This window comes from Nelumbo nucifera, chromosome 3 (genome assembly GCF_055504915.1).
Source record: "Nelumbo nucifera cultivar China Antique chromosome 3, China Antique-T2T, whole genome shotgun sequence".
In the NCBI taxonomy this organism is placed as follows: Eukaryota; Viridiplantae; Streptophyta; class Magnoliopsida; order Proteales; family Nelumbonaceae; genus Nelumbo; species Nelumbo nucifera.
The window spans coordinates 27,328,289-27,340,986 of NC_142651.1; the positions used below are offsets into that span (position 1 = coordinate 27,328,289).

The 12,698-nt window shown below is 34.5% G+C and overlaps 1 protein-coding gene across 1 annotated transcript; it reads right to left on the reverse strand.

Annotated features, from left to right (window-relative positions):
• Positions 1–8,790: 8,790 nt before the first annotated feature.
• On the reverse strand, positions 8,791–9,308 carry LOC104601449 (histone H4). Its single transcript, XM_010264818.2, has one exon. It carries the CDS (start codon positions 9,236–9,238, stop codon positions 8,927–8,929), a length of 312 nt encoding a protein of 103 aa, XP_010263120.1. The 5' UTR covers positions 9,239–9,308; the 3' UTR covers positions 8,791–8,926.
• Between the last annotated feature and the right edge of the window lie 3,390 nt (positions 9,309–12,698).

Genomic DNA, 12,698 nt, shown 5'->3' on the forward strand with positions numbered 1-12,698 from the left:
GTTGATTTAAGACTTAGGTGTGTTGTGCACTAGGCAACTTAGGTTTCAATCACTCCATCCTCAATTATGGTCGATATTAATACGATACACCTGAGATATATTGTATTAATATTTTAATTCTTCCTTATAAGATTTCAAAAGCACCCAAAAAAATGAATTTATTGTTTATTGCATTTTGGAGGAATTCTTTAATAAAGAAAAGTTCTGTTTAAAATATCACACCAAAGACTCAGAAGTTACTTATTCAAAACGACCATTTAGAAAAATAAGCATTCCTAAACACCACTATAAGGTTTTCGACTCTGTTTTGGTTATTTATTTATTGAGACACTTCCAATCAAAGTTGCTTTCAATCTGTAAATGTAAATTGAACAGTAATCGAGGTAGTGGGCAATGAAGTATGAGTATGGCAATCTATTGGTCATTGTAAGGGACTCAGGATCCAAAACATAAGAGGGTCATTGGGACTCAACATCCGAAACACAGAGGGTTTACTCTTTATCCTAACTACCAAGTTTTGATCGTCCTTTCATAGCACTAATAACCATATTTATCTTGGGTTTTGCCTCATGGTCCATGAATCAATAGATCATTTCACAACATTGTAATAACAAAGCTTCTATTCAATTTTAGTTCATAACCCTGGTTAAATAGAATGGGGTGAACCGCAACAGATACGCGTGTAATTCAGGCAGATTGGGTCGGGTTGAAGGTTAATTAATGCCAACCCTAAAGGTATAAACCTTAGGTTTGGGTCTGGCCCAAACCCAACCCAAGCTTAAGCCTAAGTTTATCAATCTAGGCCCAAGCCGAGTTTAACCCAATACAACTTGGATTGGGTTTGGGCTCAGACTCGGGCTGAGTTGGATTGAGTTAATTGGGCTTGGACAGGTTAATAAGGTTTTAAAGAATCTTTGTATATATTTTTATATAGTCATTTTTTATTGGGCCTTATGGTCATATTTAAGAGTAGAATTGATTAAAAATGTATATAAATTACATTTATAAATGTATATATATATATAATTAGAAAAATATTTTTATATAAATATAATATGCATATATAAATAACTCAAGACCTCAACCCAAGCCCAACCTAAGTTTAGGTCAAGCCCAAATTTTCTTGACCAGGCTCAGTCAATTGTCATTCAGAACCAGCCCATGCAAAAACTTGAATTGGATCAGATCGTGCTGGGGTCGGGCTAAGGGTGTCAATGGACCGATTTAGGATTGGACCCCATCCAGTACAAAATCAATTTGGGCAGATTGGATGGACCAATAAGACATATTGTATTGGACCAATCTGATCCAATAACAAATTTTTATTGGATTGGGTTGGATTAAGCCAATATATGGTCCATCGATATAAGATAAGAATATATGTGTCGATGGATTAGGTTTGAATAAAAACCAATCAAAATCAAAATGAATTTGAACAGATTGGACAGTCCAGATATTGAATTAGACCGATCCAAATTGATCCAAAATATTCATTGGATTGGATTGGACCTGGTCCATTTATAATAGACTCACATTGGAATGATTCGAATTGAACCAAATGCAGTCCAATTGACAACCCTAGGTCGGGCCATCCCAAATTGCACCCAAACAATAAAATACCAAAAAGACAACTACTATTATACTCCACTTAAGGGTCCCATTCGCCAGTCTCAATCATCAGTCAACCGTTCGTTGATCAAATGATGGTGGATGTTCATCTCCTGAAAATAAGCTGTAGAGGTGGACGCATAAATTCAAAAGACCAAGTCACCAAGTGACAAACCCATGCGTACGAGTGTGGGGAGAAGGGGGTGGAATATTTGACTCTACCCAGTGTAGGGTTAGGGTTTTAAGCCAAGGTTTAGGCCTGGGTTTAAATATGAAAATCAAGAGATGATACGACGCTTTAGTCCAACCATGGTAAGACTATAAGAGCGAAGCAAAGCCCATGTGTGTGTTTTTGCCTCTCTAGAAACATGATTCGAACAAGGAGGAAAATAGATTTTATCAAAAAAAAAAATGTGATAATTACACATAAGTGCGTTTTTTTTTTTTACCTGAGACCTTGTAATTTGGGGGTAATGACTCAACTTTCAACTTCCACTGTCCACCCATTAGCATTCCGTCGATTATGCGTAACATATCATCTGTACCTTGAAATATTTCAAAATATCAAAATTATTCTTCATATAATTTATGATACAGTTTTGGGATTTTTTTTTACTGACCTTGCATTGGAATTTGACGATTCTCCAAAAAATAAGCTGAACAAATTCATTTTCATGACTATAAATTGAATATTAATACTTGTACTTTGGGATTAGTCCCACTTTAATACCCAAACCACTGTTTTCAAAACCGGATCGGACCGGATGGTCAGACCAGAAAAATCAGGAATCAGTCACCCGTTTTCCTCCAAACTGTTTTTTCCCTCAAAATCGTTGATTTTGGTCAGCAAACCGTTGAGCCGGCTGGTTAACTGTTCGAACGGTTTTGACTATGTTGCATTTTTTAAAATTTTTTTATTTTTTTTGTCAGAACGGGCCGGCCATTTGGGTGGAACGGCCGGACCAATCAAACCGGTAACCAGACCCCTGACCGGTTCGGTCACCGGTTCATTTTAAAAACCATGACCCAAACTTTAAAACGTATCATTTAGTACCCGGATTCCTAAAAACTTCCAATTTAGTACCCGTCATAAGCAGTCTATCAATTATCTATATCACATGATGAACTTAATTTTTTTCAAATATCAAAACTACCCCTTTTAATATTTTTAAGACTATTTTACCAAGGTTTTTAAAACCGTATCAGATGGGGAACCGTTCAGGGGACCGGTTCCTGGGTCGAACGGTCCAACCATCTAGTTTGAATGTATGGCTCATTCTAACTTAACAATTTTAAAAATAATAATAATAAATAAAAATGGACAAAAACTGTTGTCCGGGTCGATGGTTCAACCGCCGAGGTCAGCAGATCGCTGACCAAATCAATGGTTTTTTGCCAAAAAATGGCTCTAGGGTGAAACGGAACCAGTTACATGACTAATTCCCAAGTTCTGGTTTTGAAAACCATGCATTTTATCCATAGTTCTCAAGGCGCCAAGGCAAAACTGGGCAATAGGGAAGAACCTTGTCGCTTAATTGCCTAGAAGATGAGTTTTTTTAAAATAGAAAAATATAAATCATAGAGTAGATCCTTAAGTTTCATAGTAATAAGTAGTAATCTTTAACTAATAATCACCATAATTCTCATGGAATAAGTATAAACTCCATATAAATAGATAGAAATTGAACATATTTATGAGTTAAAAAAAAAAAAACAAGAAAGGAAAGAAATATACAAAGTATAAGGCCGTGTTTGGTTTAAAGGAAAGGAAAAAAAAAAAAGATAGGGAAACATTTATAAACCTTATACTGGTTTCCTTACTTTTCCCTTCCTTTCCTTATCTTTTCCTTCAAACCAAACATAGCATAAGGGTTGATCCCTTATTTTGGTCCTAGGAATAAGAAGTCCTATTGATTGGTCTTGTGTGTTAATTGGATAAAATCTTCAAGTTAGTTTATACTTATCAATTCAGGTTTTAAAGTCCTAAAAGGTTCATGAGTATGCCATACCTTGATTGAACCCAAACAAATAAGAAACTAGTATAAAATAACAATATCAATACTATAAACCTGCAATATAAATAATTAATTCTAATAATATCTATTGTATTACTATTAATAATATAAAATATAAATATAAAATATTCTGTGGTGTTTTACGTATAAATATGTAGGCGTTTGGGCGAGGTGACCCTTCAAAAATGCCTTATCGCCTAAGCATCGCCTTGACAACTATGAATTTACCTTGATTATTCCACAACAATTGCAAAAATTACTCAATCTTCTCCAACAACAACTTAAATTTCTTTTTAATTCTCCTTCTCTGAAAATGGCATCTTCTTCCTAGTGACGTTTTTCTGTGTAGCTTCTCCCGTGGGAAGCATTGGTTCTTCAGCAAGATTAAGGCATAAAGTGAATAGTGGTGCCAAATTGTAGCAAAAATATTTTGGCCATTTCAAAATTATGTTTTTCTTGCTTATTCAAAAGTCAAGGGTATTTGTGTCTTTTGGCATGCCATCTAACATTAATTAATTGACAATTTTCAAGAGTTCAAGTACTAAAATGGTACATTTTGAAGTTTGGGTACTAAAGTAAGGCTAGCCCAAAGTACCGTGTACTAATTTGCCATATATCCTAAATGATTCTAAAAATGAACAATTTAAGCCATGTTTGGAACCAATGTCATTTCTTGAGAGGCGTTTGTTAAGAGAACAGTCTTGCATTGGTATGCCATTATTTTAGAAAGTGTTTTTTATTATTTTTTTATTCGAGACTATTGTTAGTTGTTATCATATAAGCATTTTTCAATGCCACATCAACATATTATTCCAGCAATAATAAAAAACGAGAAAATACCAAAATTAATGTTTTCACAAATTTCCCAATCTCCAAAGCGTGAACTAAGAAACCGTTTTTCGGAAAAAGGGGGGTTTAACTGTTCAATTCACCCCTAGAAATCTTAGCTCCACCCTAGGGGTAGAATGAATCCTGATCGTGGATTGATGCCTAATCCACACAGGCCACAGGCAGGATGTGGTTTATAGGGGGGCTACTGGTAGACTAAGAGGTGGGTGTAATTTTAGATTTCTGAGCGGAGTACAATCTACTTATCCAAAAAAAACATATCCAATCAAGCATTGTCTAAACGAATATGATAGTGATGTGACACTGTTTTTCATGATGTGTTAACATTTTCTAAAAGGGGTTTTTATAGTTCAATCCACCCCTAGAAACCTAGAGCTCCACTCTAGGGGTGGACTGAACCCTGACAGTGGATATTGATGCCAATTTCGCGGGCAGTATGCGGTTTATAGGGGGGCTGCAAATCAGATTTATGAGGGGGATTGCAGTCCAAAAATCCCTTTCTACAAAGAGGCATCGGTTTCAAATACAGAGCTATAAACATTCAAAATGTGAAAATAGTATTTGAGGTAGTGACAAGCCCAATTGCAAATGGTATTTGGGGTAGTGACAGATGGCATAAATACATTGAACTTTCAATTATTCAAAAATAGACATTATCCATCTAGGTAAACATTATATAATATCAAAAATATCCTTCTCCATCTACTCGCCACCAGAAAATGAGTCAAAATTGATTGGGAGAATGACAGTTCAGCCCAGGGTCAGAAGTTCTAGGCCAAAGTACAATTCAATGGAAGTTTTTGACATTTTGAATGTTTTTAGTTCTGCAGTGGAATTCAGAAATCTGCATTGGGCCTATTCGGACTTTCCCGAAAATTTTTTATACTAGTGGAATAACTTGTGCGATGCACGGGGTATTTGATATTGATGGCGATGTTTGACTATGCTTTTATATCTCAAGCATAGATGAAAGTTCACATACCACTCAAATTCTAAGACAATTATATAATACATAAAAAAAACTATCCTTACAAAATGGCAATATTTGAAAATGAAACACAAAATTTATAGAGAATAGGAGATACTACTCTTCATTGATGTCCTGTTTTGTGACAACTTAAAACCTATGAAAATAATTATTATTAATGGTTAGAAGTAAACAAAGCTATTATGCTAATTTCTTAAGTAACCATTGAATAGCAGAAGTCATTATCTAAGATGACTCTATTAAAAAACTTACACTTAAGTCTAAAAATATTTTCTTATAACTTTTTAACTAAGAGATAAAAAAAATTAGTTGGAAGCAAAATTTATCAACCAACCACTAAAGTAACATGTATACAAACACTTTCTATGCATGTTGAGCACCTTCGGACATTTGTCCAAGAATAAAACAAATCAAACAATTCATAATGTATCACAGTGTTGCATACGACTGAGGACATGACTTACAGTCCCTACTTAACAACCACACACATAATAACATATAGTCTCAATTGCCAAATGCCCTTATAAGACCTGAGCCTAATTGACGAACATGTTTAGGGCCCATGGAATGAAATTTCTATATTTTCATTTTTCTGCAATTTATGGTTTGTCTTTGTTATTTGTAATTTCTATTATTTTTTATCAAATTTTATGATTTCTACATTTTTTTTGCAAATTTTCTGTGTATTTCTTTGTTTTTTTTTGTAATATATATTATTTTCTTCGTTTTCTGTGTTATTTCATAATCATTTTGGAATTTTTGTTTTTGTTCTTTTGTTTATGTTATTTTCTACATTTTCTATCTTTACTTATATTTTTGTGTATTTTTTTAGAATTTATGTATTATGTAAAAAATTAATGGATTGGGTTATAATGGGTTTCGGTTGAACCCAGAATAGGTCATTAGCGAGTTGATGGATGAGTTAGGTGGGTTGGGTTGAAGCTCAACCCAAACCTATGTACCTAACCCACCCAATGGCTTTTTAGAAAAAAACAAATAGATTTTTTTTTGGCCAACAACTATGATACACCCTCATATAGAATTGGGATATGTTGGAATAACCAAATAACTAAGGGGGTAGAATTAATATGAAAAATCAGGGTCTTTCGACCACACTAACGGAATCATTCTCATTTTTATATATGGTAGTAGATATAAATTTTTATTTTATTCTACAATTTTTCTGTAATTTATGTTTTTTCTTCAATTTTTATGATTTTCTATATTTTTTGTAAATTTTCTCTATTTTCTTTGTTTTTTGTAATTTATATTATTTTTTTCATAATTATTTTGCAATGACAATATATACAATAGGAAAAAAAATAGAAAGTTGAAGGTAAAGTTGGAAAGTAAAATCGAGGCCTTTTGACCAAACTAATTGCAACATTCTCATTTTTTAGTATGGTATAGATTTGTAATTTGTGTTATTTTTCTTCAATTTTTATGATTTTCTATATTTTTTGTAAATTTTCTATGTATTTCTTTGTATTTTTGTAATTTATATTATTTTCTTCATTTTATGTGTTTTTTCATAATTATTTTTCAATGACATATATATAATGGAAAAAAAGAAAGTTGAGGGTAAAGTTGGAAAGTAAAATCAGGGGTTTTGACCAAATTGCAATATTCTCATTTTTTAGTATGGTATAAAAACTTCTATGATTTTCTATGTTTTTTTGTAAATTTTCTTTGTTTTTTTTTGTAATTTATATTATTTTCTTCACTTTATGTTTTTCACAATTACCTTGTAACGACAATATATACAATGGAAACAAAATAGAAAGTTGAAGGTAAATTTGAAAAATAAAATCAATGTGTTTTGAACAAACCAATTGCAACATTCTCATTCTTTTAGTATGGTATAGAAATGTTTATGATTTTCTATATTTTTTGCAAAATTTTTGTGTATTTCTTTGTTTTTTTGTAATTTATATTGTTTTCTTCATTCTAAAGAGAGGTGTATAAGATAGGAGAGACCATTTCTGCTTCCTCCTTCCTAATGTGAACTAGGGGGAATGGATAAGATATACACTATAGAAAGAGGGGTTTAAAGGAGAGAATTTGAGTTTTAGAATTTGTCTTTGCATCATGTGTGAATAATACTTGGCCTTTGCCTCCTATCGTTATACTCGTCAATGGTGGGGTCATTATTTACATATCCAACAGCTAATGTCTGGATATAGATTAATCCTGATTTGTTTATACTTAAATTTGAATCGAACATCCATCTAATTTATATAAAAGAGTCTAGATCTACCAACACAACACATTCCAAAGCCCTATAGCCTTACCAAGTACCAAACCCCTAAAATATTACATTGGTAGGGTGTCAAATTATCAAACTCGCCCAATGATCATCCAAAAAAACACTCTAAAACAAAATAATATAATAAACCTAAAAGCATTATCCAATCAAATACAACTTATTACGTTAATAGAGACGGTCAAAATAAAGGGGCAATGGGAAAAATACCTTAAAAATAGGAAAAAAAATAAAAAAAAGTCACTTAATCATTCTAATTGATTGATCGATGACAAAAGCAAAGGGGTAAAAAAATCCATAATTTGAATTTGAGAAAATAATCCAATACTATACACGTGTAGGTTCATTGTAGGTGCTTCATGAGAAAGGGGAAGAGTAGGTTCCACATTGATTTTATTATTATTTTAATTAGTTTATTGTTAATTAAACAAAATTTAAAAAATAAAAAACATAAAGAGTAAAAATGAAAAGTGAAAATCAATCAAGTCATCATGGAGAGACGTAACTTGAGAATGATCAATTGAAAGTTCAGTGGCACTGAAACCGTAAAAGAAATGGTACGGAAAGAGTTGTAACCAATCAAAACACCTAATTGGCTATATATTCCGTATCATAGTCAAACCCCAGTTCTAATTGGATATATTAGTGACTGATTTATTTCTGATACGAATGTAAGACCAGACCAAAAATGATTCGACCAATAATACAATCACGCCCACCGGCCCACGCTTACCACAACCACGTCTGAAGAGGACTTTCATGTGGCGGATTTTTAGCTGAGAGAGTTGGGACGAGATGCGCACAGGCACAGTCAATAAACCCGAAAGGCCCAAATTCAAATTTGCTGTGCAACAGCAGAGGGAACGAAGGATCTAGCTCCAGATCTTCCACTACCTAGAAGTTCGAATTCAAACCCCCCCCCCCCCCAATTCCGATTTGCGAGCCACAAATTACACCGCTTTTGCATAATCCCAAGGATTTCTTGCGAAATAGAAACACAAAACCAGTCGAACAAATTAACAATTTACAGAAAATCCACAAACAAACCCAGAAGAACAGAATCAAAATTACCAAAAAACAACAATTTATCATTCATCGATTCGTCAGAAGAACACTAAATAAATACATCCAACAACGAAACCCAGACGATAAAACAACGAACCCTAGATTCCAATTTTTACACCATAAAGCCCCCCAGAAACCCTAACCTCCGAACCCGTAAAGAGTCCTACCCTGTCTCTTAAGAGCATAAACAACGTCCATAGCAGTGACCGTCTTCCGGCGAGCGTGCTCGGTATAAGTGACAGCATCACGAATGACGTTCTCAAGAAAGATCTTGAGGACACCACGAGTCTCCTCATAGATCAGACCGCTAATACGCTTAACTCCACCACGCCTCGCCAACCTTCGGATTGCAGGCTTGGTGATGCCCTGGATGTTATCCCTCAGAACCTTGCGATGCCTCTTCGCACCTCCTTTTCCCAGTCCCTTTCCTCCTTTTCCTCTTCCTGACATCTTCTTCTCTCTGTTTCTGCGCTTTGGGACCTGTGGACAGTGGTTCGCGCTTTCTCTGTGAGAAGATGAGAACCGGGCGAAGTCTTTTATAGCTTTCTCCAGGTTTGGGAACGAGAGTGTACGTCGTTGGATGGGCTATTGATCCGCGTCGTTGTCCCAGGACAAGCTCCTGTCCGTGGGATTTCAAATATTGAACTCTAATTGGTTGTCTAGACATGACTCGGATTGAAGATTCATTTTTCTTCCCGCTCGTCCGCTGTTTTGTTTTCCATCCATGGGATATGAGTTAAGACTTGAAAGTAGGCTCTAATTACGGAATTGCCACTGCATTGAGCTTTCTTCTTCTTTTAGATGAATTATACATTATTAATGGATAAAAAACGGTGTCATGCTTTTAAACATAATAAAATTTTTATTTTAACCAAGAATAAGAAGATTAAGATATCCTTTGATCAGATAGGTATAAAAATATCATTGAAGCAAAAAAATTAAAGCAAATAGAGGAAATTTATTTAAACAAAATCCCTCTTTTTGCGCTTCATCCCTATCACCAAATCTCTACCTATTTTTGTTTTTTTTTTACTACTACTACTTCAAATCCTTCATTATTATTAATATTATTATTATTATTTACTAAAATTAAAGGGATCAAATTGTGTTATTCATCTTAAATGTGGATATGGATGGAGGTTTTTGGAGAGGCCAAAGTTTAGGGAGATTAAAAGCAGTTGCCAAAAACTGCAAAGGAGGTTTAAGTAATTTAACCTTTTAATTTATTTAAGGGTGAATTCAAGATGGTATGCCCCTAACCTATGTCGAAGTGTTTCACTTAATTACCCAAACTACATTTTGTGCCAAATCCCCCCTTTAACCATCACAAGTTAAGCAAATAAACACTCTTATTGGCATGACATAAAATGCCCCTATGCACACCATGCGATGTAATAGACATTTTTAAAAGCCCAAATTGCCCTTCTAGATGATTTTGTTGTTGTATTCGTTTCATATTTTAAGATGAAAAAGGGGACAAATTTGTTAGACTAGGTTTAATGATTTTATGAAATTTAGAAGACGGGTAAAATAGAATTTTCTGCCCATTTTCCTAATAACATACTAACACCGGTAAATATGTACGTGCATTTGCACATGACATATCTTCAAGATAAAACTATTTATAATTAGACATGTTTATGGCTCAGGCTTTGTATATGTATTAACAAAATACATTCAGGCCCAAGCCGGATCATAAATTTGAAAATATTTTTTTTTATTTTTTTATTCAATAAAAAAGTGTTTTATTTATATTAAAACCTTTAAAACTCAAAAATAATAAACATTTTACTATTACTTGAAAAAAAAAGAGAAGAATAATAAAGAAAAAATATTGTATATATATTTTTATTATTTAATATATAGTATCAAGTCGGGGCTTGGGCTTGGGCTCGGGCTTGGGCTCGAGCTGGGCTTTTTTGAGAAAGCCCGAGCCCAGCCTGAAAAAAGTCGAGCCCGATGTTTTAGGCCCAAGCCCGAGCCCACGGGCCTAAAATTATGACTAAGCCCGACTTAATAACGGGCCAAGCCGGGCTAGCCCGTCGGGCTATCTAGTCCATGAACATGTCTATTTACAATTCATTGGCAGTTTTTGAACAGTTATAAATGGACAATTTCTTAATTGTTATAAGTGAACAGTTTTTGGAGTGAGAATAAAAGACACATATGCCCTTTTGATGCCCGTTGTATGCTGCTTAAATAAAGAGTAGAAATTGTCTAATAAAAATTCCAGAAAAAAAGGACATTCACTTTTTTATAGATAATATAAATATAGATATTAGATAGGGGATTTATTTGCTTAACTTATTCTAGTTTAGGGGAATCAGACACAATGTGAAACACCCCATAGTGGCGGAGATTACTTATCCTTTATTTAATTTTCATGTGTTTTCTTGTTTCAAACATCCAATTATTATTATTATGTTTTTAAGCCTTCAAACATCCAAAATTTTAAACATGGAATTACACATTCTCAATGATACAAGATCTTTCTATTTTTTATTTAAACATAGAATCCCACTCTATGACTTGGCATGTATCCCTACAAAATCAATCTAGGGATTTGAACTTTGAAGTATTGAACCCTAACCGATTTGAGAATGTTTTGGAATCTCCCTTTCCATGCATGTATATATGGTTTCATTGTTTATAATAAGGGAGCCTTTCCATAATCCATTCAAGGGGCTCTCTAATCCTTACTGCTTTCCCAATTGCGAAGTCAAAACCCTAATTTATCTAGTTTTCATTTTCTCAACTTTAAAGATTAGGTATATGTTTGGCATCGGTGTTGTAGATACAGCACTATTGAGAAAATGGTATTATTGATGCGTGGGTTGGAAGCATCATTTTTTGAGAAAACGATATATATATATATATTTTTTTGTGAAAAGTTGCTACCAAGTAGGGCATTTTCTGAAACAACAGAAGTGTTTTCTAATTGGTACCAATGCTCCAAGAAACATTTTTAACGTTGGTACTTATTATCCAGTGTCACGTCATGTCATCGTCACTGCCACTTCATGTCCCTGTTGGCAGCAACGAGATGCAGCTCCAAGAAATGCCAAATTCGGCATTGCTCCAAACCACACCTTCTCGATTTTCAAGGTGTGGCTCGAAGCATCATTTTTTTATGGAAAATGGTTCTAAACAAACAGGCGTTTCCTAAAGCACAGTTTTTTCCGACATGACACTAATGTGTCACCGTTTTTCTGGAACAATGACAACGATGTCAAACAGACGCTAGATCACTCGTACCACCACCACCTTACACTAGCAAAATTTCAAACTGCTTAACCAACTCCACATTTTATCGGTTTCACAGTGAAGGAGGCAATGAACCCAAGGTTCAAAGTATCAATACGATACGAGTTTCGGTCGTATCGTATCGGTACTTAGAAACGGCCGATACATACTTTTTTTTCAAAGTTTAGTTTTTTGGGAAGCTTATAAGATATTTTTTATTATTAAAAAATTGGGGGTCCGAAACACCTAGAAACAAGCGTTTCAGACCGTATTTTTTCAAAAGATATGATATAATACGCCCTGTATCGGGCATATCGTATTGATACTTTGAACCATGAATAAACCCATCTCCTAGAGGCAGAGACTAAAACTAGAGGTATATAGTGGGCTAGGCCGGGCCGGCACGGCCCGGCCTGTGAGTGACCCGCGCAAAGTGCGAGCCGTGCCACGTTGGCCTGTAGGTTGTCATAGGCCATGCTGCCCTCCCCGGTGAAAATTTTTGGGGTCGACCCGGCATAGCCCACAGCCCAGGCCTATGCGGGCCTGTACCGTGTCGCGGGCCTTGGGCCTGGGCCGAACCAGGCTAAACTGATCTTTTGACCTTTTGTTTTTGAAAATTTTTATTTCTTTTCTAAGAAAAAGTGTAAAACTAAAATATTTAACTTTC

Excerpts from the sequence above, each read along its gene's own strand:
- LOC104601449 (XM_010264818.2), bottom strand. The coding sequence starts at position 9,238 with ATGTCAGGAAGAGGAAAAGGAGGAAAGGGACTGGGAAAAGGAGGTGCG.